This window comes from Neovison vison, chromosome 6 (assembly GCF_020171115.1).
Source record: "Neovison vison isolate M4711 chromosome 6, ASM_NN_V1, whole genome shotgun sequence".
NCBI lineage: Eukaryota > Metazoa > Chordata > Mammalia > Carnivora > Mustelidae > Neogale > Neogale vison.
The window spans coordinates 102940376-102968019 of NC_058096.1; the positions used below are offsets into that span (position 1 = coordinate 102940376).

A 27644-nucleotide genomic window follows, 5' to 3' on the forward strand; every position below is an offset into this window, starting at 1 on the left:
TGTTACCCGAATTCCAAAATGACCTTACTTGCCTTTGCTATAGCAGTTGACATCACTTTCCCACCTTAAGATGCAGGTGATGTTAATTAAACTCTGCTTAGATGTCAGAATTTCTAAAGTGGGTGTCTAAACTTTGTACCTGATTTTTAAAAAAGTTTTGGCAGAAGCATGACCACTTCCAGAGTTAGCATGCCATGTTAACCCTTCAAAGAGCTGACATTTATTTGATTAAAAACACAATTTCTTTGTAAAATTATGTAATACACATTTACGTTTGTATATAGTTTTATCAAAGGAAAACAAAATGCCAACTTAAGAATTCAGACATTTAGACAAGACTTGACTTCTGGGCTTCAGAAAGATGTGGAAACTTTTTCTGAAGAAATTTTTCTTTCTTTTTCTCTAAGCTTTTCTTTCTTGCTTCAATCCGGGCTTGTTTCTCAAGTCTCAATCTAGAATATAAAAGCATAACAATTTATATAAAACTACTCCCCTGTTATTCAATACTATCAAGGTATGTCCAAATTAGTTACTTAAAAGCCTCAATCATGCCAGCTTCCATCTTAGGTATGTCATATAAACTATAAAACTTGAATAATCACTGTAAACTGACGCAAGTCAAAGATAAACCTGAAATCAAAACCATCTGTTACCCGACAGCAATTCTTCTATTTCCTATCTGAAAAGAATGAATAGATTTTGTAAGTCTGTAACAGACTGGACTGCCTTTTATAGCTTATTTTAAAAGCACTAGTTTTATTAAACAGATTTTTGTACCTGAAATCTATCATGAGACTTCTAGGAATTCCCTGATTCCAAATAGCACTCAGTCTACCATATCATTTTCCCTACAATGGAGAGAATCAAACTTAGACAAGGAGATGATACTTGGGTGCTAGTTAGACTCACCACTCTCTATGTGAGTTTGTGGATACCCATCAGCATCCTAGAGCATGAAGCATTTGTGCCTCAGCTAAATTACTGTGCTCTCTAGGTCACTTATGAATCAAAATTGCAAATGATAAATACATGATGCCAACCTTTACTGTATTTAAGTTGATATTTTCCAGGATATTTTATTGGTCACTAGGCATAAGTTTATATAAAATATAACAAGAATTAAGAGATATGTAGTGAATAACTTAATACGCCAGTGCTGGGGGAGAGGTCATAGAAATTTGAGACAAGAGTTCTATCTGGGTGAAGAACAAAATAGGTATAGATGTTTGAAAATATAAGGTATTTTGCAAATATAGTATAAATACTAAGCAAAGCTGAAACCAGATTACCCATTCTATTCATCAGTCTTTGCTCCAACTAAATTTTAGCCATTAAAAAAAAAATCAATAGGGATGCCTGGGTGGCTCAGTGGGTTGGGCCACTGCCTTCGGCTCAGGTCATGGTCCCAGGGTCATGGGATCGAGTCCCGCATCGGGATCCTTGCTCGACGGGGAACCTGCTTCTCTCGCTGCCTCTGCCTACCTCTCTGCCTGCTTGTGTGTACTTGCTTACTCTCTCTCTCTCTGGCAAATAAATAAAATCTTAAAAAAAAAAATCAATAAACCCATATGAAAGAATAAACGTTTGCTATTCTTAAGAACAGAACGATTATGCTTCATGCTCTGAAGGTAAGGCTAAAAAAGGTTCAAAAACAGTAATTAGAACATGTATAAAGCCTGTAAGAGTGACACTGGATTCATAAATTCTCATATGTTATTTTAGAAGTCAATTATAGCTTCACCTTACATGATTAAGGGACAAAAGAACCAAATGGCACATTAGGTTTGGAGAAGCTATGGAAGAAAAAAAACAACAGTGCGATTGAATTTCTTCAGTTGCTTAGCATCTGAACTGGGCCTTAAAATGTGAATGGTGGAGAGATTTCAGACCTGTAGATAAAGAAGCAACAAAAGGAAAATAAGCAAGACTCTTCAGGAAATAAGGAGAAGGGTCTGACTTTTATGAAGGATATGCAATAACACTAAGTTGTGGAAACACTGGGTGGGAAGGAGCTGGATTTGTTCTGTGGACATGGAGCTCCTGCAGATTTTAGAACAGCACTGGTGTGATAAAAGGTTAGGAAAATGAGCCAGGAAGCTGTATTTGAATGGAATGGAGTGAGGAAGATGAAGTAATTCATTTTGATGAAAGGGGAATGCACTAGGGTAGAGATGGGAGTACAAAGGACAGATTCTGGAGACTTTCTGCAGAAAGAAATCAAGGATTGACTGCATCTAGAGCACTGATGATGAAAAAGACAAGTGCTGCTTAATGCCGATGCAGAATGGATGTACTCTATTAAAGGGTTCTGGACCTAATTCCACTGTCCCCCCAACAGCACCCTCTTACCAAGCAATTCTCAGACACCAGCAGAATGTCTGAGACTTCAACTTACTTCTGACACTACCTACATGAAAATTGCACAGAGACCATCATCTGTGCTCAAGAACCTGCTACAGACTGGAAGTTCCCACAACTTCCTCGATGCCAGTTACAGTCCAGGTTCTTATCTGTACTTCTGACAGGCTATAACCCTCCTTAGGTTTGATTAATTTGCTGGAGTCGCCCACAGAATTCAGGAAACCCCTTTACTCACTACATTACTGATTTATTATAAAAGAATATAAACTCAGGACAACCAGACAGAAGAGGTGCACAGGGCAAAGAATGGGGTGTCCCACTCTCCTCCAGTCTCCAGGTGCTGCTCACCAATGGGGAAGCTCCCTGAACCCTGGCCTCTTCAGTTTTTATGTAGGATTCATTACATAGGCATAAGCTGATTAAATCACTGGCAACTGATTCACACCACCAGCGCCTTTCCCCTCTCCAGAAATCAGGGAGTGGGACTGAAAGTTTCAACCATCTATTCAAAGTTGGTTCCTACAGCAACCAGTCCCCATCATTAGGTGCTCTCCAAAAGTTACACCATTAACATAACAAAAGACACCCCCGCCCCTTTTCATGCAATAACATGAACTCATAAGTTACTCAGTTGACGTATTTGGACTTTGTTTTCACAGTAGAGAGGGATTTAACCATGTACTTACATACAGATTGATGAATAGAAAGGCAATACAAATTTTTGAAAGGATACACACTAGAATGTCAACATCAGCTATTGCTGGTTGGTAAAATTATGGATGACTTTAATTTCATCTTTTCTACCTGATTCTTCAATTTTTTCTTCTATTTATTCCCCCCACAGTGTGCATATATTACTTCCGTAGAAGTTTAACTTGTGTCCTCTAAAGATTCATTATTAAAGGTATTTGTGCTTACCTGACAAAACGTTCCACATAGGGCATTGCAAAGAATCGTTTCCTATTGTATCTTTTATTTAGGTACCAAGGTATAGGCCACTGCTTGAATTTGTGCCTGCCAAAAAAACAAAAAGATACTGCCTTAACAGAAAATATTTAATATATTTTTCACTTTTTATGAACAGTTTTAGCCATCTTTGAGCTAAATATGTTTTCTTTTTTTTTTTTTTAAAGATTTTATGTATTTATTTGACAGAGAGAAATCACAAATAGATGGAGAGGCAGGCAGAGAGAGAGAGGGAAGCAGGCTCCCTGCTGAGCAGAGAGCCCGATGTGGGACTCGATCCCAGGACCCTGAGACCATGACTTGAGCCGAAGGCAGCGGCTTAACCCACTGAGCCACCCAGGTGCCCTAAATATGTTTTCAATAAAATGAGATGTAACTGGCTTTTAAAAGATTTTACAGGGCACCTGCGCGACTCAGTTGGTTAACATCCGACTATTTCACCTTAGATCATGATCTGAGGGTCATGAGATTAAGCCCTGCACTGGGTTCCATGCTCAGCCCAGAGCCTGCTTCGGATTCTCTTTCCCTCTGCTGCTCCCCACTGCAATATTAATACAATTAATATAATATGCCACATGTTCTTTTTTTTTAAAGATTTTATCTATTTATTTGACAGAGATCACAAGTAGGCAGAGAGGCAGGCAGAGGGGGGGGAAGCAGGCTCCCAGTGGAGCAGAGAGCCCGATGTGGGGCTCAATCCCAGAACCCTGGGATCATGACCTGAGCCGAAGGCAGGGCTTAACCCACTGAGCCACCCAGGCGCCCCGCCACATGTTCTTTTTGACAGAAAAAAAAACCTTAGATGAAATGTTTTTAAGAAGGAGCTCTGCATTTAAAAGGCTATCTTAACTATTTTAACATGCAACAGAAAATTAGGGAGAAGGCACAGGAATTATGATGTTTGAGTTAATAAGTTACATCAGAAAGATGATATAACGGCTTTGTTCACTACTTTGTTTAGCTCTGGAAAAGATGAAAAGCAAAATTTTAAAAGAATCTGGAGACGAGAACTCATTTAGATTCTAGTATCGACAGAGATTCTCTCCTTTATCCTCACCCTTTCCTAACTGATCTCAACTGGATTAATCCAAATAATATTAGTAAAAAATAAAGTTTCTAGTTTTGGTGATTTCTCTCTTTCCTGTATTGGATTACACAGTTAGAGATACTGCTACTCCCCTACATTTGGCTACAAGCAGCCCCATTACTGCAAACTCCATTAAAAGATCCTATCTACTGGGTAAGCAGTATTATGTGGTTTAATTTTAAGAGTACAGGGAAAGTCTCCAACCACACACAATGCCTTCTTCATTTTGTTGACTGATGTTTAAAATACTAAGTATGCTTCCTTTTAGCAGCTCAGTCCAAATGTCAATAAAGCCCTGGAAGAGACAGTCTACACTGGGTCGTCTTCTCTATTTATACAGTTTGAATGTTTATTATCATATCCTCTCCCAAGGTCTGACATAACTTTGGCAACTAGAGGGACAAAAGGTGGAAAGATGTAATGAAAATAAACTGTTTTATAATTTGGACTAGGGCTTATCCTGATGGCAATGCGAGTGAACACTGAAATGGTTTCATGTGAAATGGTTTCAATGTTTCATTCCTTAAGAACTTTTTGTTTTTGTTTGTTTATTTTTAGAATTTTTAAAATCTCAGGTTCTTAACGGGCAGGCACGTGTCCTAAAATTAGCTTCATGGTATTCGTATTTATAACCCTTTGAAATTGTATGTGCACACGTATATTTTGCTAGGGAAAGGATCTATAACTTTAATTAAATTCTCAAAAAGTCATATGATTGACATAAGATTAGGAACTACTGTTATAAAGAACCTACAAATAACTGAATCATGAGAATGAGGTGCTTGGCCAATGAGATAATGCTATCTTCATTCATACTCTGGGGCCCCAAAGGGGCCTGGGGACCTCTGTTTACATTAGATACATCTATAATATATTTCATATGGTGAGAGTTTTTATAAAAGATACTGGACAGGAGAATAAGGCATGAGATTGCCATTCTCATCTTAGAAAAACCACAATGGAAACCATGTACCAGATGATTCTTCCAAAGATGTCTCTTCTCCAAGCACCAGGTCTGCCTTTTTCTTGACCGGTCTGAAGAAGTCTTAGGGCATCTTCTCTTTCCTGGACAACCTTATCTAATGCATCCATGGAATCTACTACCTGGTAAGAGAATAAGAAGACAGAATTTGAACAATCACCTACAACAAATTACTCCCCCCGCCCAAAAAAGAAGAGAGAACGTACAAAGACAAGGCTACAGAAAATGAATATTTTTGTCAAAGAACCATTCTGGGGGCGCCTGGGCAGCTCAATCAGTTAAGCGTCTGCCTTCAGCTCAGGTCATGATCTCAGGATCCCAGGATCAACCCCCACAATGGGCTCCCTGCTCAGCAGGAACCCTGCTTCTCCCCCTGCTTGTGCGCTCATGCGCTCTCTCTCTCTCGAGTAAATAAATAAAATCTTTAAGGAAAAAAACTCTGCCAAATATTTCCTAAGAGTCTTTTTGGCACAGGTAGGCATACGTGAGTGTTTATAATATCACTTTTTGTAATTTTTTAAAAAAGTTTAGTTTCACTGATTTTTTAAAAGATTCATTTAATTGAGAGAGAACCTTCGAGTGCATACAAGTTGGAGGAGAGGCAGAGGGAGAGATTCTTGACTACCACTGAGGATGAGCTTGACTCAGGGATTGATCTCACAACCCATGAGATCATGACCTGAGCTGAAAACAAGAGCCAGATGCTCAAATGACTAAGCCACCTAAGCGCCCCAAAAGTTTAGTTTCATTTAAATGAAGATCTACTTAGATTTCCATATATATATGTAGGTATTAGTTTTGTTTGGAGTGGGCTACACTTGTAGAGATTCCTTACAGAGACCCCATCTGACTCCTGTTATTTCAAAACTCAATGAACTATTAAGTGATAACAGTTCGCTACTTTTTAATATTAAAATCCATGTTCTGGCCTCAATTAATCAGTGTGCCTAACACAGACACTGATGTTTTGACCTAATTGGCAGCTGCTACTATTATAGAGAACAGAATATCAGTCTACCCTGATCCTAATCTCTAAAGATCCATTATGAACCAAGAAGATCCTATTAGAACCTCTATTTTTATCTTTTTCTTTTTACATTTCTATTGAGTTTTACAATGCATATGATATATTGGTAAGGCAATACATATTGTATTTATAAATAAATATTCATATTTGGGGACTATAATGACAGATAAGCTGAATTTTTTCATAGCTCTAATAATAATATCAGATATAATATACCAGTATTAGAATAATACTCTCTAAATACCAGAGAGGCATTTTTAGCTGGTTCTATGTATTATCTGTGAGCCATCATAACAAACACAGAAATATTGCATATACACATTTGTTTCTTAAAAGAGCTCTCAAAAATGGGGGGAGCACGTGGGGGTGGAGAGATGACAGATTAGATTATAATCTTCTAGGGACATCTGACTGGCTCAGTTGGTTAAGTGTCTGACTCTTGACTTTGGCTCAGGTCATGATCTCAGGATCATGAGACTGAGCCCCACACTGGGCTCCATGCTGGGTATGGAGCCTACTTAATATTCTTTCTTCCTCTTTCTCTGTGCCCTTCCCCAACATAAACAGGTGTGTGCACTCTTTAAAAAAAAAAAGGTCTTCCAGGTAGCTGCGGGACCCAAAAGAGATATGAAAGCCACAAATTTAGATAGACTCCCTCATAACCCATACACTCAACTCACACTCAGTGCTACTGTTCTCCCTTCTTCAATCAAAGCCACACTGAGCAGCTGAATCCACATGTACTTCCTCTTAACTATATGAATTTCTACAAAATCTCTGAGAAATAAAAGATGGATGAGAACGGTGAATCCTATTTTGAAAACACACAAACTTGGAAGAGTGAAGAAACCAGATTGGTCAGAGCCTAATATGAAGCTGTGCAGCCCTTAGGAACTTAGTAAGCCTGGCTGTGAACCGACTACATTAGAGTTCTTCCATGCAAGGTTTCTTCTGAGGCGCCTAACTGAAATCGAATGTTAGCTCAGGAAGAAAGTTAAATGGTTATCCAATCCACAGAGTTAACATCTGATTACTCATGTTCATGCCACCAGATAAGAAGGAAAATCGGAAGTATCAATTAGATACATCTTATTCAAAACAAGCCAACCTCAAAGAACTTTCTAGTTTAACTATTCCAAAGCCAAGAGTGTCCTTAAGCATACTTCCAAATCTTCAGTTTATATCTTAAATTGAGAATAATTCTTTTAAAATATTCTTCTTGATAAATTTTTCTTGGTAGTATGTCACATACATTTGAGGTTAAAAAAAATTTTTTCCTTGGTAGCTCTGTTCTCACTATCTACTCTGGCACAGACACATCAACAAAGAGCTGACTCGCAAGCAATCCAGGCAAAAAACCCTGAGAGATCTAACTAAATAAAACAAAAAACTTCCACATGGAAGAACCAGCTTACATGTGTACAGCCACAAAAAAGGAAAGGCAGATCTGCATATACTGATAGGAAAAGATAGCCGGCATATGCTAGGTAAGGGGAAAATGCCAATGTCAGAAAAGCTTATACAGTATAACCAAATTAGAGGGAATAATCTAATGTAAATAAAAATAGGCACACTTCTAGAACAGGCAGAGAAAAATTCTGATGAATAAATGGGATATATGTATAATGATTACCTCTAGTAGTGGAAATAACGAACCCAGCGCATTTTTTTTTTTTTAAGCAGGCTCCACGCCCAGCATGAAGCCCAAAGTGGGGCCTGAACTCACAACTTTGAGAGCAAGACCTGAGTTGAGATCAAGAGTCCGTTGCTCAATTGGCTGAGCAACCCAGGCACCCTGGGAATTTTTTTTTAATGAAGAAAACCTAATTTGAACAATAGTTGACCTTTTCACAACAATGTGAATATTCTTTTTCTTTTGACAGAGATCACAAGTAGGCAGAGAGGCAGGCAGAGAGAGAGAGGAGGAAACAGGCTCCCTGCTGAGCAGAGAGCCCCATGTGGGGCTCAATCCCGGGACCCTGGGATCATGACCTGAGCCGAAGGCTGCGACTTCAACCCACTGAGCCACCCAGGTGCCCCACAATGTGAATATTCTTAACACCACTGGACTATACATTTAAAAATGACTAAAAAGGTAAGTTTTATGGTATCTGTTTACCACAATTAAAAAAAAGGATTAAAACTTTGACCTTGTTCATAAGGAAGTAGTTAAACTGGAATTAGAAATGTAAAATGGCGCAGCTAATTTAGAGAACAGACGGACTGTTTCCTAAAATATTAAACACAGATTTACCATACAACCCAGCAATTTCACTCCTAGGTATCTACCCAAGAGAAATAAAAAAACATGTCCACTTATCTAATGAGGTTTGCAGGTGGGAATGGGGTGTAGCTACAGATAGGCATGACACTTCACTCTGCGGTGATGGAGATATTCTAAAATAGTGAAGGCTGCACGTCTCTGTACATTTACTAAAGATCAAACAAATTAAAAAAAAGAAATCCACTTGCCAAGAAAAATAAGAACCATACACTTATATCTTTTGGCTTTTATCCCACCCAAGAGTCTTCAGCCTCCCATAAATGTTACCTTTTCTAACCGCTCCGGACTTGGCATTGGCAATTTCTGCCGCTTGGCCTCCTGTTCTAGAGTCAGGAGCATGTTTCTTTCTTTCAGTAGGACATACCTATAGCATAGAATACAAGACTTGTGATGCTAGTCTATGGTTACATTAAGGTTGTAAATTTTTTAAAAGATTTATTTTAGAGAGACACAGGGAGAGCGAGAGAGTAGGGGGAGGAGCAGAGGAAGAGCATCTCAAGCAGACTCCCGCTGTGTGCAGAGTCCCTCCTGGGGCTTGATCCCAGGAGCCATGAGATCATGACCTGATGCGAAACCAAGAGCTGGATGCTAAACTAACTGAGCCACCTGGGTGCCCCTAAGGTTGTAATTTTTGACATCAAAACTGATGATCTGTATTCAAAAATCCTTTAGAAATGTCGATTTATAAAATATCATTACAGAGAATTATCCTTTAGGGGCACCTAGGTGGCTCAGTGGGTTAAGTCTCTGCCTTTGGCTCAGGTCACGATCTCAGGATCCTGCTATCAAGCCCTGCATCGGACTCTCTGCTCAGCAGGGGGCCTTCTTCCCCGCCTTCTCTCTGTCTGCCTACTTGCGCTCTCTCTCTGTCAAATCAGTAAAATCTTTAAAAAAAAAAAATGAAGAATTTCCTTTAAACAAAGCTATAATTGATTCTTATTCATTTGTTTAATAAATTTTCCTCCATATACTGTATTAAGTACTAAGAGAGTTTATAAAAAAGCATAAGAAAAATTCCCTATATTCCAAGTAGAAAGAGAAGATGGAAGATAACATTTGGTGCCTATTATATGACAGGCAATGCGCTAAGCATTTTACATATATAACCTCATTTAATTCTCACAACAACCCTTTGAGGTTGGTACTATTAACACTTTCTGAAAGAAAAAAGTAAGGCTGACAGAAGTAAGCTATTCTGGGGCACACAGCTAATTCAAGATTCAAATTCTGGACTCCTTTTGTGCATTAATTCTTTTTGTTTTCATTCTACTATGCTGCCTCAGAAATTGTAATGTAATGTGTATATTAAGCGGTATAGACAAATACCAAAAGAATTAAGTGAAAGAGAGGGGACACATCTCTTCTCACTAGGATGATAAAAGCCTCAGAGAGATGGGATTTGTTAGGCTAGAAAGGAAAGCAAAGCAAACATGACCAAACGTACTGAAGTGGCAGAGCTGAAGTGTGGGTGTAGGTTTTATGAATAAATCTGGTTGAGATTTACAGCTGGAAGAAAGGAAAGGTAATAAATGTGGAAGGCACTGAAAACGACACAAAGGCACTGGGGTATCTTAAGCTGTGGAAGATGATGATTTTGCAGAAGAGAAATTGTTTGGTTTTAGCCAAGATGACCTAAGTAACAGTGCTTTCATACAACTAATTGCTCTATAATGAAGCTGTGCTGTTCTATACATAACACTTCTGATGCCAAATGAAAGGTTTTTTTCCATCCTGAGGCCAAATACGTGTTGACTTTTCCAACACAACTTCTCCACCACTTAGACACTCCCCGTAGAGCCATATTGTACAGATTTAAGGCTTTCCAGTCCCCGAAAACTGTCCCCCACTTTACAGGCCAATAGCAAGTTCCAGGCCCCTGAGATATCTAACAACTATAAATTGGGATTTCAGTGGCCGTTTGGGAGATCTTTCAATCTGCCTAAACTTACTTCTTTCAAAACTGAACTGGACAGCCAAGGCTCTAAAACCGCCAAGATGGAATGGGATTGACTGGTATTTAGAAACTGCCAAACATTATTAGGAATCTAAAACTGCCTCTCTGCAAAATATAATTTCTAGACTAACAGACAAACAATTAGAAAGACAAAAAGGCTTATAAGGTCTTTTCCCCTCCTATCTTCTTTGTCTCAGGATGCACAGCAGCCACCTGTGTTCAGGCCGCACATCTGGTGCCATTACCCTCCCTCCCTTCTGCACTGCCTCACCCTCCACACCCCCAGCTTCCCCATGCTGATTCTCTCACCAAACTTCCCTTTTCCTCTAAACCTTTCCTATTCTGTCCTTTCCTTTCCTGAACCTATTAAAACCTGTCCCTTTAAAATTAAGTCTTCTGAGGATCTAAATAAACCCCACCTATCTATGGTCACTGAACAAAGGCTGAATTGCAGCCATAGTTAAAGAGCTCCCTAAAGTGACTGGGGACACCAAGAGATCTGCTGAAGAATTCAGCACAGTTATTCAAACTCATCAACCTGGTGTCTCAGACTGATGTGAGGGGTAGACCAAACACTAGATGAAACTTGATGGAAACATCCTAAAACATCTCTGTTAGAGAAACAGATCCCTAACTTTTGGCAAGATGCTAGAACCCTCACTGGAATTCTCCACCAAGCAATACAGAACTTTTTTCTAAGCCCCTTGACTAGAATGAATGAAATGAATGAATTATATGCAAAATTTTGGTGAATCTGTCATTAAATTACTATTATAACCAACTCCAAATTGTCTTTAAATTTTCTTTAAGACAATTTGGAGTCAATTATAATAGTAATTTATTATTTCTAATTTATAATTTCTAAATTAAAGCAAATTTAAAGACAATTTGGTCTTCCTTTAATATGCTGAATCCACTTGAGTAACATTTAACAATATATTTACTAATGGAATGAACCAAGATACTTGTGTTTTAGTTACAAGGACCAGGATGGAAAGGGAAACTATTGAGATTTAGTTAATTTGGTAAATAACCGTACTTGCATCCTTGGAGGAAACACCCATAAGACCACCACAATTCTTACTTTTCAACTCTTGCAAATAAGGGCCCTAAACAAAACAAAAACCCTCCTACTTTCATTATTGCAAAGAGCCAGGATGTTTAAAAAACAAAACAAAACAAAACAAAAAAAACCATCACCAACTGAAATGCTCCAGGAGCCTTCAGCCCCCTAGTCGGCCTTTCCAATGTCTTCCTAATTCCCAATGACAGAGCTCTGAGGAACAAGAGCTTTCCCAATCCTCCCTCTTAATCAGCTCAGAAAAACCATTCTCCAGATTGGGAATGAATCTGTCTCTACTGATGTGAGAGCTACACTCTAGGTGCTCAACCCCACCGCTATGAAGCAGCTTCTGCCTAAGAGCTAAAACAGCTCAAATAGTAGGGATGGCTAATACACCTCAATAGGTTCCTATCTCTGAACCGATTCCCATTTGTCTAGGCACTCTGAGAGATACAACCTTCTCCTTAGTTCCTATGCACCCACTGGGCCAATATTTCTTAGAAAAATACCATACCAGAATTCTTTTCTTCCAAAACAGGGAAATAATTCTGCAATTTGAAGGTAGTAATCAAAATTGCCAACTAGGTAAATTAAATGGCCCTCTGACATCTATTATTTGCTCCATCTCTGACAGCACTATAACTGAGTCTGTGGACACTGATCATTCTTTTTTTTTTTAAAAGATTCTATTTATTTATTTGACAGAGATCACAAGCAGGCAGAGACGCAGGCAGAGAGAGAGGAAGGGAAGCAGGCTCCTCGCTGAGCAGAGAGCCCGATGCGGGGCTCGATCCCAGGAACCCGGGATCACGACCTGAGCCAAAGGCAGAGGCTTTAACCCACTGAGCCACGCAGGCACCCCTACCATCCTCTTTATGAGTAAGATCTTCAACTGTTATTGGCAGAATCCACAGTGCATCTCCCATCAAGATTCAAAAAGATCCCTCAAAATCTGTCCCCAGAATTAACAAATAACCTGTAAATAAAGAAGCCCATGATAAAAGATAACCAGGCTCTCGGGTGCATTAATCCCTACACTAGTCCCTGTAATATCCTTATTTTACCTGTAAGAAAACCCAATGGCTAAGGATGGAGATTAGCCCAAGCAATAAATAACATCGTTATCCCTTGGCACCTTGTTCCTAAGGGCTTCCCGCCCCCCATCTGCTACTGACATTCATTTCCACTGAAAGCAGATTGTTCACTGTAACTGACCTCTGTAGTACATATTTAGTATTCCAGCTGATAAGGACAGTTAATTTTTTTGCTTTCACTTGGGAAGAATGGGAAATATACCAAGCCAGAAATGCCCCAGGCCTACAGAGAGTCCTTCTTACTCTCACAAACCTTAAAAACTGATTTAGATCATATAGTTTGCTGTAAACTATCATATAGTTTGTATGCTGTTATAATATGTAGATGATTTGCCTCTTTGCTCCCTTTCTCAAAACTCTTCACAGGACGAAAACATCTAACTGTTGCAACTTTTGGCCTTAAAGAGACATAAACTCTCCAAAATAAACTGCAGTTTGCTCAAACTTAGGTTTCATACTTAGGGCACCAGATCTTAGAACAAGGACTTTTGGATCCAGGCAGACTTCAAGACATCCTGAACTTCCCCAAACCTAAAACGAAGCATCCACTATGAGGCTTTCTTGGACTTGCTGGCTACTGTTGGAAATGGCATCCCAAAATTCTCTCTTAAGACTCAAACTCTATATGCTTTACTAAAAGATGACAAATTTGACCTTATTATTTGGGAAAGTCAGGAAAACGTAACCTTTGGAACTTTAAAAAAGCCTAGTAATGTACCCTGCCCTTGGACATCCTAATCATCAACTTTCCTTTCTCCTCTTTCTAAAACAGAAGGAAATGCCCTTGGGAGTACTCACACCAAAACATGGGGACCATCAACAACCTATAGGGTATTACAGCTAACAGCTAGACCCTGAGGCATGGGGATCCCCCTTGTCTCAGAGCCACTCCTGCCACCATCCCTTTAATTAAGGCCACTGAAGACATAGTAATGGAGGGGCACCTAGATGGCTCAGGCAGTTAAGTGTCTATCTTTGGCTCAGGTCATGATCCCAGGGTCCTGGGATTGAGCTCCGTGTCGGGATCCCTGTTCAGCCTGCTTCTCCCTCTCCGACTCTCCCTGCTTGTGTTCCCTCTCTCTGTCTGTCTCTGCTGCCTGTGTTGTCTCTCTCTGTCAAATAAATAAATATAATCTTTAAAAAAAAAAATGCTTTTCACAGTGCACTCCCTGGAGACAGCAACCTTAAGTATTATATTTTGTAACCTAAAGATTTCATCTATTGAAAAACACACCTCCAGAAAGACTCTCTTCAACCTTGTGCCACCAAACTCCAAGCAACAGGATCCTGGATTCACATGACACATCTAGGGAAAGCACTAAACTCTGGGACCTGCACACCATTCAGTGACCTGAAGGTATGAATTTCCTGGAACTGAAGCAGATGTGTGATGAGACAGCTTTCTCAACATGCCCAGACCAGGCTTTCATACTCTTGCATCCTATGCCAGGCACCCCAGGCATGGAGGACCCGCACTGGGAAGATGAATCCCTGTAACATCTGCCTTTGACAAGCAGAGAGGCTTAATTTCTCGAATTCTTAGAATCGCTGGAGTTTAACACTTTAAACTTTAAAAAGCAGCAGGGTTAGGTCCAAGAGAGTTGAGGATGAGAGGAAATGGAGTTCCCATTCTTTTTTTTTTTTTTTTAATATTTTTTAAAGGTTATTTATTTATTTATTTGACAGACAGAGATCACAAGTAGGCAGAGAGGCAGGCAGAGAGAGAGGGGGAGGCAGGCTGCCCGCTGAGCAGAGAGCCTGATGCGGCCCGGGCCGATCCCTGGGACCATGACCCAAGCCGAAAGCAGAGGCCTTAACTCACTGAGCCACCCAGGTGACCCTGGAGTCCCATTCTTAAAGAGACAGTACAACAAATAGTTCCACTGAGATACAAAACAGCATCAGTCTGAAAGAATCCTAGGGTGTACAGGAGGGAGATTTGTTTCTTAATCTTGGGACCTATGCTGGAGGGGCAAGGATGAAAGAAAAGGATAAAAATCACAGCAAGAGACCCAAATGAAACAGATGTTAAGTAATTTTCTTGATAGAGAATTTAAAATAATGGTCATAAAGGTAATCATTGGACTTGAGAAAAAAATGGAGGACCCTCACTGAGACCCTCAAAAAACAGACAGAAAGTATAAAAATGAACCAATCAGAGATGAACAACTCAATAACTGAAATTAAAAATACCCTAGTGAGAATAAATAGTGGACTACAGGAAACAGAAAAACAGATTAGTGAACAGGAGGACAGAATAATGGAAAGCAATCATGCTGAATTTGGGGGGGGGGATGAAAATAGACTTAGGGAACTCAGGAACACCATCAAGCATAATAATATTCATATTACAGGGATCCTAGAAGGGGCAGACAGAGTAAAGGGGTCAGAAAATTTATCTGAAGAAATAACAGCTGAAAGCTTCCTGAACATGGGTAAGTAAACAGAAATTCAGATCCAGGAGGCATAGAGAGCACCCAATAAAATCAACTTAAGGAGGTCCACACCAAGACACACAGTAATTAAAATGGCAAAAGACAGTGATCAAGAAAGAATTTTAGGGCGCCTGGGTGGCTCAGTGGGTGAAGCTGCTGCCTTCAGCTCAGGTCATGATCTCAGGGTCCTGGGATCGAGTCCTGCATCGGGCTCTCTGCTCAGCAGGGAGCCTGCTTCTCCATCTCTCTCTGCCTGCCTCTCTGCCTACTTGTGATCTGTCTCTGTCAAATAAATAAATAAAATATTTAAAAAAAAAAAAAAGAAAGAAAGAATTTTAAAATAAGCTAAAAAAAACAATTACATACAAGGGAAACCCCATAAGGCTATCAGCTGATTTCAGCAGAAAATTTGCAGGTCAGAGAGAGTGCATGATGTATTTTAAGAGCTGAAAGAAAAAAAAAACCTGTATCATCCAGCAAAGTTATTCAGAATAGAAGAAGAGATAAAGTTTCCCAGAAAAACAAAAGTTAAAGGAATTCATCACTAAAACAGCCTTATAAGAAATGTTAAAGGGGACTCTGAGTAGAAAGACCATAAGCAGGAATAAAAGTAAGGAGCCCAAAAGCAGTAAGTATATCTACAAAAATCAGTTAAGAAATTCACAGAATAGAAGGATGTAAAGTATGACACAATATACATAAAATATGAGAACCAGAGGAGTAAAAATGTAGTGCTTTTAGGATGGGTTCCAAACGTAAGTGCCCATCAACCTAATATAGATTGCTATATGCACAAGAGGTTATATATAAACCTAAGAGTAAATCACAAATCAAAAACCAGTAATCAATATATAAAAAATAACAAGAAAGGAATCCAAATATATCCCGAAAGAAAGCCAGCAAACTGTAAGAGAGCAAGAGAAAAAAGGAACACAGGAGAAAAACAATCATAAAACAGCGATAAAATGGCTAGCTATCAATAACTACTTCAAATGTAAATGGAGTAAACACTGCAATCGAAAGACAAAGGGTGATGGAAAGGATAAAAAAGCAAGACCTATCTATCTGTTGCCCACATGAAACTCGTTTCAGACCTAAAGGCACATGCAGATTGAAAGTGGAGGAATGGAAAAATATGTATCATGCGAATGGAAACAAAAGGAAAATGTGCAGCAATACTTATACTGGACGAAATAGACTTTAAAACATTTAAGTCTATAATAGGAGACAAGGAAGGATACTATATAATCACAAAGGGAACAATCCAACAAGAAGACATAACAATTGGGATTATTTATGCACTCAAAAAGGGAGCACCTAAACATATAAAGCAGCTAATAACGTAAAAGAAGGAAATGATACAATACTAGCAGAGAACTTTAATACCCCACTTACATCAATGGAGAGATCATCCAAACAAAAAATCAACAAGGAAAGAGTGGCTTTGAATGACACATTGGACCAAATGGATCTAACAGATATATTCATTACATTCCATACTAAAATGGTAGAATACACATTCTTTCTTCGAGTGCACACAGAACATTCTCTAGAGCAGATTACTGAGTCCACAAAAGAAGTGTTAACAAATTTTTAAAAGTCAAAGTCATACTATGCATCTTTTCAGACCACAAATGCTATGATACCAGAAGTCAACTACAAGAAAAATCTGGAAAAAAACCCACAAATACATGGAGGTTAAAATAACATGCTACTAATAACTGAAATGGGTCAACCAAGAAATCAAAAAGGAAATAAAAAAAATACATGAAGACAAACGAAAATGAAAACAGCAGGTCCAAAATCTTTGGGATGCAGCAAAAGCAGTTTTAAGAAGGAAATTTACAGCAATATAGACCTATATTAAGAAGAAAAAAAATCTCAAATAAACAATCTAACCTTACACCCAAAGAAGTAAAAAACGAACAACAAACAAAACCCAAAACCAGCAGGAGAAAGGAAATAATAAAAAGATTAGAGCAGAGATAAATGAAATAGAAACTAAAACAACAGAGAAAACAGATCAATGAAACCAGAAGCTGATTCTTTGAAACGATCAGCAAATATACCTTTAGCCAGACTCATAAAAAAAAAACAAACAAACACCCAAACAAAATCATAAATAACACCCGACGACCAAGAAATGACTAGGACTGTCAGAGAATATTATGAAAAATTATATGTCAACAAACTGAACAACCTAGAAGAAACAGATAAATTCCTAGAAACATATAACCTCCCAAAACGGTATCAGGAAGAAATAGAAAATTTGAACAGACTGATTACCAGCCAAGAAACTGAAGCAATAATCAAAAATTTCCAACAAACTAAAGTCCAGGACCAGATTGCTTCACAGGGGAATTCCACGTTTTATTTTTTTTTTATTTACTTATTTTTAAAAAGATTTACTTATTTATTTGAGAGAGACGCCACACGTATGCACACAGGTGGGAGAAGCAGAGGGAAAGAGAAAATCTCAAGTAGACGCTCTGCTGAGTGAGGAGCCTGATGTGGGGTTTGATCTCATGACCTGAGCTGGAATCGAGACAGATGCTTAACTGACTGGGCCACTAAGGTGCCCCAAGAATTCTATCTTTTAAAGAAGAGTTGATACTTACTCTTTTATAGAGTAATACTTATTCTTTTACAGAATAAGCATATAGAAAAAGGGGCGCCTGGGTGGCTCAGTGGGTTAAGCCTCTGCCTTTGGCTCAGGTCATGATCTCAGGTCCTGGGATCAAGCCCCGCATCGGGCTCTCTGCTCAGCAGGAAGCCTGCTTCTCCCTCTCTCTCTGCCTGCCTCTCTGCCTACTTGTGATCTCTGTCTAATAAATAACTAAAAATTTAAAAATATATATAGAAAAAGAATTCTTTCATAGAATATTCTATTATTATAAAATAATTCTTTTATAGAATAATACTTATTCTTTTATAGAAGAGGAAGGAAAGCTTCCAAATTCATTCTATGATTCCAGAATTATCCTCATAGCAAAACCAGATAAAGACTACAAAAAAACAGAACTCCAGACTATACATGCAAAAATCCTCATTGAGGACCCTCAATGAGGGTGGCTCAGTTGGTTAAGCAGCTGCCTTCGGCTCAGGTCATGATCCCAGCGTCCTGGGATCGAGTCCCACATCGGGCTCCTTGCTCAGCAGGGAGCCTGCTTCTGCCTCTGCCTGTGCTTGCCATTCTGTCCGCCTGTGCTCGCTCGCTCTTTCTCCCTCTCTCTGATAAATAAATAAAATCTTAAAAAAAAAAAAAAATCCTCAATGAAATATTAGCAAGAAGAATCCAACAATACATTAAAAAAAAATTTCACCATAATCAAGTGGATTTATTACTGGGATGAGAGGGTTGCTCAATATTCACAAATCAATCAACATGATACATCACATCAACAAGAGAGAAGATAAAAACCATATGATCATTTCAATAGATGCAGAAAAATCATTTGACAAATACAACATCTATTTATGATAAAAACCCTCAACAAAGTGGATTTAGACGATATACCTCAACATAATAAAGACCATCTATGGGGCGCCTGGGTGGCTCTGTGGGTTGGGCCGCTGCCTTTGGCTCGGGTCAAGATCTCAGGGTCCTGGGATCGAGTCCCACATCGGGCTCTCTGCTCAGCAAGGAGCCTGCTTCCTCCTCCTCTCTCTCTCTCTGCCTGCCTCTCTGCCTACTTGTGATCTTTCTCTGTCAAATAAATAAATAAAATCTTTAAAAAAAAAAAAAAAAAAAGACCATCTATGAAAAATCCACAGCAAACATCATACTTAATGGGGGAAAACTGAGAGCTTTTCCCCTAAGGTCATAAACAAGATGAGGATGTCCACTGTCACCACTTTCATTCAACATAGTATGGTAAGTCCTAGCCATTGGAGAAAACAAAAAGAAATAAAAGGCATCCAAATTGGTAAGGAAGAAATAAAACTTTCACTAGTTGCAGATGACATACTATATGTAGAAAACCCTAAAGGTTCTACCAAAAAACTACTAGAATAAATGAATTTAGTAAGGTCACAGGTATAAAATCAATCTACACAAATCTGCTGCATTTCTATATGCTAATAATGAAGCAGGAGAAAAAGAAATTAAGAAAACAATCCCATTTACAATTGCACCAAAGATAATAAGGTACTTAGGAATAAACTTAACCCGGGAGGTGAAAGATATGTACTATGAAAACTATAAAACATCAATGAAAGAAGTTGAAGACAACACACACAGAAAGATATTTCACACTCATGGGATTTGGAGAACAAATATTGCTCAACTGGCCATACCACCCAAAGCAATTTACAGATTTAACACAATCCCTATCAAAATACCAATAGTTCACAGCACTAGAAATAAGCAATCCTAAAATTTGCATGGAACCACAAAAGACCCTGAACACCCAAAGCAATCTTGAAAAAGAACAAAACCAGAGGTTATCAGAACTCCAGGTTTCAAGTTAGACTACAAAGCTGTAGTAATCAAAAGAGTATGGCACTGGCACAAAAACAGGCACCTAGATCAATGCAACAGAACAGAGAGCTCAAATATAAACGCATGAAGGGTACCTGGGTGGCTCAGTCAGTTAAGCCTCTAACTGGTTCGGTTCAGGTCCTGAACTCAGGGTTCTGCTCTGTGCTCAGTGGGGAATCTGCTTAAAATTCTTTATCCTGCCCTCTCCCTCCCACTCTGCTCCTCTCTGCCTCACACACCTGCTCCCTGGCTCTCTCTCTCTCTCAAATAAATACAAAAGACCTTGAAAAAAACCCCACAATTATGTGGTCAGTTAATCTTCAAGAAAGGAGGCAAGATTATGCAATGGGATAAAGACAGTCTCTTCAACAAATGGTGTCAGGAAAACTAGACAGCCACATGCAAAAGAATGAAATTGGACCACTTTCTTACACCATACATAAAAATAAACTCAAAGTGGATTAAAGACCAAAAATCCTTAAAGAGAGCACAGGCAGTAATTTCTCTGATATCAACCACTGCAACATTTTTCTAGATTGGTCTCCCCAGACAAGGGAAACAAAAGCAAAAATAAACCATTAGGGGGTGCCTGGGTGGCTCAGGTCTTAATCTCAGGGTCGTGAGTTCAAGCCCCATGATGGGCTCCACATTGGGTGTGGTCTACTTTTTAAAAAATAAATAAATAAAGTATTGGGACAATTAAAATACAAAGCTTCTGCACAGCAAAGGGAATAATCAAAAAAAAAACCAAAAAGACAACACAGAGAATGGGAGAGGATATTTGCAAATGACATATCTGATAAAGTGTTTAGTATCTAAAATACACAAATTATTTATAGAACTCAACACCAAAAACCCACAATTAACCAAATTTAAAAATGGACAGAAGACATGAACAGACATTTCCTCACAGAACACATACAGATGGCCAATAGATACATGAAAAGATGCTCAACATCACTCATCATCAGGGAAATGCAGATCAAAACCACAATGTTATCATTTCATACCTGTGAGAATGGCTAAAATAAAAACCGTAAGAAGTAAGTACTGACAAGGATATGGATAAAAAAGGAACTCTTGTGTAATGTTGGTGGGGATACAATCTGGTGCAGCCACTGTGGAAAACAGCATGAAAGATCCTCAAAAAATTACAACTAGATTACTATATGATCCAGTAATTTCACTACTGGGTATTTAACCAAAAAATACTGAAACAGATCAAAAAAGATATATGCACCTATATGTATATTGAGGCATTATTTACAACAGCTGAAGTATGGAAGCACACCAACTATCCACTGATAGATGAATAAAGAAAATGTGGTATATATATATGTACAACAGACATTACTCAGCCATAAAAAAGAATGAAATCAGGGCGCCTGGGTGGCTCAGTGGGTTAAGCCGCTGCCTTCAGCTCAGGTCATGATCTCAGGGTCCTGGGATCGAGTCCCGCATCGGGCTCTCTGCTCAGCAGGGAGCCTGCTTCCTCCTCTCTCTCTCTCTGCCTGCCTCTCTACCTACTTGTGATCTCTCTCTGTCAAATAAAATAAAATAAAATAAAATAAAAAAAATGAAATCTTGCCATTTGCAACGAGGATGGATCTAGAGGATATCATGCTAAGTGTGAAATAAGTCTGAGAAAGACAAATACCATATGATTTCATTCATATGTGGAATTTAAGAAACAAAACAAAGTAAAAAAAAGAGACAAACAAAAAAAGTCTTAACTATAGAGAACAAACTGATGGTTCCCAGAAGGGAGGTGGGGGACAGTGAAACAGGTGAAGGAGATTAAGAGTACACTTACGGTGACAAGCACTATGTAATATATAGAATTGTCAATCACTATATTGTACAACTGAAACTAATATAACACTTTAATTACACTGAAATTTAAATTTTAAAAAATTATGCACCTAATAAGGAGATGATCTCTAATAGTTAGGCCTTGAGAAGTATAAACTTTAGATGGGAACTGCCAGAAAATTCTCTCTTAACCTTCCTTGTTACTCAAAAGTGGGCTTTTGACGTTCCCAACTGTTAGGCACTTTCCCTCGAAGGCAGGACATGACAACCAAGAAAGATCCTTCCCGGCATTGAAGGACAACACCACTAAATATAGAAAAACTGAGTCTTGAACACCACTGCTTTTAAGGAAAGATCTTGACCAAAAGGCAGAAAGTGTGAATTAATAAAAGGAAACCTAACTAAAGTGGACTGGAGATGATGGAAGGGGTTGCTGAAACGGAGCCATAACATGCCATGTCAATTACAGGAAAAAATGTCAATTACAGATCCCTAATAGAAGAATCTCCAACAGGAAAGAATCAATTACAGACTCCAACAGGGAAAGACATACACTGCCATCTCAGTTTCTTATAAGAAACTGACTATGTCAGCAGCTAAGCCAATGAGAAACCATCACCCTGAACTCTCTGCTTTTCTCATATGGACTTTCACTCAAATGGACTTTCTCCATAAAATAATATTCCTTTGTTAGATTGGCCTATGGTTTTAATTCAAGAGAGCACAGGCAGTAATTTCTGATAGCTTGCTTGTCCTTAAATTCAATTCCATTATTCCTGAATAAACCCACTTTGCTGGTAAAATAACTATTTTTAAGGTTAAGAGCAAAATGGGTGTGAGGAGTGAAAAAGTACAAATTTCCAGTTATAAAATGAGTAAGTCAAGGGGATGTAATGTATAGCATAATGATTAGTTAATATTGTACTGTACATTTGAAAATACCTAGGAATGCAGATCTTGAAAGTTCTCATCACAAGGAAAAAAAAATTTCTAACTATGTGCAGTGACATATTTGAACTGTACTTATTAAGGGGATCATTTTACAATGCATACAAGTCTCAAATCACTAAGTTGTACCCCTGAAACTAATACAATGTTATGTCAATTGCTCCTTAATAAAAATAAATACAAATATGTAAGTAAGTAAATAAATAATCCATTAAAAATGCAACCCTATCTTAAATTCTCTCAACCCTCTCTAATTCATCAGGAAAATCTGCCAGAAGTATCTAGCTAAATTCCCAATTAAATGCACTCTCCAGGGACGCCTGGGTGGCTCAGTTGGTTGAACGACTGCCTTCGGCTCAGGTCATGATCCTGGAGTTCCAGGATCAAGTCCCGCATCGGACTCCCAGCTCCACGGGGAGTCTGCTTCTCTCTCTGACCTTCTCCTCGCTCATGTTCTCTCTCACTGTCTCTCTCTCAAATAAATAAATAAAATCTTAAAAAAAAAAAAAAAAGCACTCTCCAACATACTCCCCAGAGTAAATAAGCTAAAGATTACAGACCATGCATAACGTAATAAAAAGGAGGAAGGCCTAAATGTAACAAACTCTATTTCATTAGTTTACTAAAATTGTTAGTATAAATATGCTAGTATGATTAGTAGCAGTAACAGTAAAATTTCTAAATCCCCAAATACTTGAGAACACTATTACATTTGTCTTAACGTAACTTAACATGTCATATTTATAAAATCTATGATTTTATACATCACCCATAGTATTGTAAGACAAATTACGTTACTATATTTCTTACATCAAATACATATAATGTTTATACCTCACTGTTATACTTTAACTGCTTCAAACACTTACACATATGTATTTCCTAAGATTTTATTTTTAAGTAATCTCTATACCCAATGTGGGGCTTGAACTTACAACCCCAAGATCAAGAGTTACATGCTCTACTGAGCCACTCCAGCACTCCCTGAACACCTACATATTAATGTACTCAGTATACTTACCAAAGTTTATGTAAATCTTCATTACTTTTATTCCTTAACTGCTGACAGGTCCATGAAGCTCCTATTAAAATTATGAAATTCACAACATGAAAAAATATTCTAGCTATGTGCCCTGGGGCAAATTACTTAAACTCTCTAAACCTATTTGCTTATCTATAAAATATAATAGTTTTATCACATTATAGTATAAAACATAATTAGGATTAAATTGGCATTAAATTAGGTAACACACGAAAATATTAGTAATGTGACTGGCAAAAACATACAAAAAATGTTGTATTAATAAAGAATATATTTCCAAAACTTAATGCCAAAATATCTTATATCATCATAAATTAATATTCAATTATCTCTAAAAAATGAAATCTAAAACAAACCTTAATCTCACTTCAATTAACAATTTCTTTTTTCTTTTTAAAGTATTTTTTTTTATTTGTTTAGAGAGAGAACACATGTGTGCATGGAAGTGAAGGGATGGGCAGAGGGAGAAGAGAATCTAAAGACATTCCCAGCTGAAGAGCAGGAAGCCTAGACATGGGGCTCACTCTCTTGACCCTGAGATCATAATTTGAGCCAAAACTGGGAGTTGGATGCTCAAGAAACTGAGACACCCAGGTGCCCCTCAGTTAATAATTTCAACATATTGCTCTTCTAAACCTCTAACAATTAACTCTATATTACATTATCCTTTTAATTTTCTTTGACATTCCCAAAGGAAAGAAAAAAACGAAATACCTAAATGATTTCCAAGGTGCATAAATAATCCCAAAATGATAAAGGGTTCAATAAATACATTTAACATTGATCAACCCAAATATCTTACCAGATTTTACTTTTTCTTCCCCCCAATTCTTTGGGTCATCAAAAAATTCTTCCAGTCCTTTCCTTGACAATGTGGTATGAAGTAATCTACACTGGTGAAAAGATGTGATATTTGGTATGTTCTTAGACAAAAGACTAAGAGAAAACCTGCAACTGAACATATATAAACAAGTGATTAATGTTTTACAACATTTGGATTTTATAAGCAATAACTGGAATCATTTCCTCATCTGTAATGTTAAGAAAATCAGAGTTTCTGCACAAGAAACAAACATAAAATGTTTTAGAAATTATTTTTAACACTGCATTACAGATGTTATTACCCTTTAATTTCACAGGTTAATATATTCAGATGATTTGGAGGTAATATACTGATAAAACTATATTTTTATTTTTTATTTTTTTCAAAGATTTTATTTATTCATTGGACGGAGAGACAGCAAGAGAGGGAGCACAAGCAGGGAGAGTGGGAGGGAGAGAAGCAGACTTCCCACCAAGCAGAAGCCCGATGCGGGGCTCAATCCCAGGACCCTGGGATCACGACCTGAGCCAAAGGCAGACGCTTAACAACTGAGCCACCCTGGTGCCCCCTATTTTTTAATTTTTTAAGTAGGCTCCAACATGGGGCTTAAACTCATGCTCTAAAGACTAAGAAAGTCAGCCCCCCCACTGATATAATTATATTTCAAAGTAACATTTTTAGGCCTTTCATACACTGATAGTGGTTCTATGAGCAGAAAAAGACATTCTGAAGGTTAATTTTACAACATATATCACAAGCTTCCATGCTTCCCCTTTCAATCCAATAATTCCTCATCTAGAAATTTCAACTAAAAATACTATAGCTGGAAACTGATAAGTAAAAATGTCTATTAAAGCATTATATGTGATATCCAAAAGTAGATAATAATGTAGGTATGCAACCAGGTAATGGTTAAAAAATTAATTGTGAGTTTGGGTTTTTTTTTTTTTTTTTAATTTATTTGAGAGAGAGTGTGTGTGCATGCACATAGGTACTTGTGCAGGACGAGAGGCAGAGGGAGAGAGAATCTCAAGATTACTCCATACTGAGTGTGGAGCCTGTGGGTGGGGAGAGGCAGCTCAATTCCACAACCCTAAGATCATGACCTGAGCAGAAATCAAGAGTTGGACACTCAACAGACTGAACCACCTAGATGCCTCAATTACTGTTCATTTCTATGACATTATTGTGCAGTAACTTAAAAATCATGGCTTTTTTTTTTTTTTTAAGATTTATTTGTCAGAGACACACACACACACACACACACACAGCACATGCAGGAGGAACGATAGGCAGAGGGAGACGCAGGCTCCCCACTGAGCAAGGAGCCCAACGGAATCAATCCCAGAACCCTGGGATCGTGACCTGAGCTGACGGCAGACACTTAACTGACTGAGGCACCCAGATGTCCCTAAAAATCATATTTTTAAAGAATATTTAATAACCTGGTGAAATCACTGAAAACACAATAGCAAATTACATCACAAGTGTATTCCTTCCCAAAAAAGTTAACCTGTATCTAAACACAAGGATGCAATCAGACAAATTCAAATGGAGGGATAATCTAAAAAGGCTGATTTTATAAAAAATGTTCTGGATTAAAGATAACGAAGGAGACAACAACTAATGCCATCTGTGACTGATGATTGGACGCTGAATAAAAAATTAAGAAAGAAAAAGAAATTAGCAAGATATTGATGACATTTCAATTTGGACTGTATGCTAGATAAAAGAACAGTAATTGTAGTACATTGATATTACATTCTCCAGCGTGATCACTGTAGTACTGTATGTAGTTAAGATAGTGCTCTTGTTCTTAGGAGATAAATGCTGAAGTGTCATGATGTTTGCAATTCTGACATGCCTCAAATAGCTCAGAAAAAAAATATAAAGGCATGGATATACAGAGACACAGAAAATGTGACAAAATTGCTAAGGATTGCTTAATAAAGATGAAGAGCATATGGTTATTTATGTCTATTCTTACAACTTCTCTGTCGGTTTGAAATTTTTAAAAATAAAAAGTTGGGGAAACAAGAATAAAGCACAAAACTGCTTATATGTAAATACGATTCTGGCTTTTTCTAAAATTACATGTGTATGTGTATATATGCAAAATTTAAAAGAATGGAAGGAAATCTTTATGTATGAGTGGCAAAAATTATTACTTTCTTCAAAACACTTTGTCTTATTTTCCAAAGTGTCCGCAAATGAACAGGTATTCATTAATAAAAATCTTATTTTTTTTTGTTTATTTTGAAGAAAAAAGGATGATGAGGAAGAGACAATTGATCGAAGTTTGTTACCTTTATCAAGTTACAACCTTTGAGTCTCTACAAAATGAAAAAAAATATTATCTCTAGGGAAAGCGTAAGCAATAATATTGTAGAACATAACAGACGCTCATTATTGTGCTGGATTCAAGGGCACGTACATTACTTCCTCTCAAGTCGGGCGATGGGCTCCATCACCAGAGGAGTCTGGAGCCTACTTAAAATAAATAAATAAAATAATAATTTTTAAAAATCCGATATACCCAACTATGTATAAAATTCAACTCATTACACATAAAGCCAAAATAAATGAAGAAACCATACGCCATAAACTCTAGTTCGTCTGTCTAAAAAACACTTTCCAGAAATAATGAACATATGTAGGATGTTCCTTTTTCACACCTGCAGGGCTACTTTCCGTTCATTTGAGTTTCATTTATCCACTGAACATTATTAAACAGTCTCTTTGTGATAGATTCTGGAATTACAAAGGCCCCCTTCTTTTTCATCCATCCAAACCTGGTTCCGTTCCATAACCAAATCTCTTCAGTGCAACTCACCCAGCCAAACGGGATGCGTCTGCACCTTTAGGTTTAATTCAACAAATACTGGGTATCCACAGACCCCATGGACTGCGTGGTCCTCAGTAAATGACAACAAAATGTTTGAGAAAGGAACGGAAATGTCGGAGGTGGGCGACTTTTCTAAGGTCATTCCCTCCTCACGCTAGTGTTTTCGGTCTCCTCCATCCGCACGACCTCTCAGCGGTTTTCAACATCTCGGCGGCCAAACAATATCTAAAACCGGAGAGGAGAACAAGCCTACTCCTCACATCACTTACCCTGTGCTAGCTAGGGCCTGAGGACTTATAAGCGACCTGGAAGCCTTCAGGCTGGTTAAGAAGTTTCGGCAAAGAACGCCGAAACTGGCCACAGCCATATTTCCACAGACGGAAGCACATCCCTTTTTCTTCCCATGACGTCACTTCCGTCGTTTTACGTCGACCGGATGGA

General features: G+C 38.1%; 1 protein-coding gene across 1 annotated transcript; it reads right to left on the reverse strand.

Annotated features, from left to right (window-relative positions):
* Positions 1-184: 184 nt before the first annotated feature.
* On the reverse strand, positions 185-27595 carry MRPL47 (mitochondrial ribosomal protein L47). The gene is made up of 7 exons (XM_044251832.1): positions 27473-27595; positions 24338-24489; positions 23515-23575; positions 8975-9071; positions 5388-5518; positions 3280-3375; positions 185-452 (listed from the first exon to the last, which is right to left on the reverse strand). The coding sequence occupies exons 1-7, from the start codon at positions 27568-27570 to the stop codon at positions 329-331; spliced, it is 759 nt and encodes a 252-aa protein (XP_044107767.1). The 5' UTR covers positions 27571-27595; the 3' UTR covers positions 185-328.
* Positions 27596-27644: the final 49 nt, after the last annotated feature.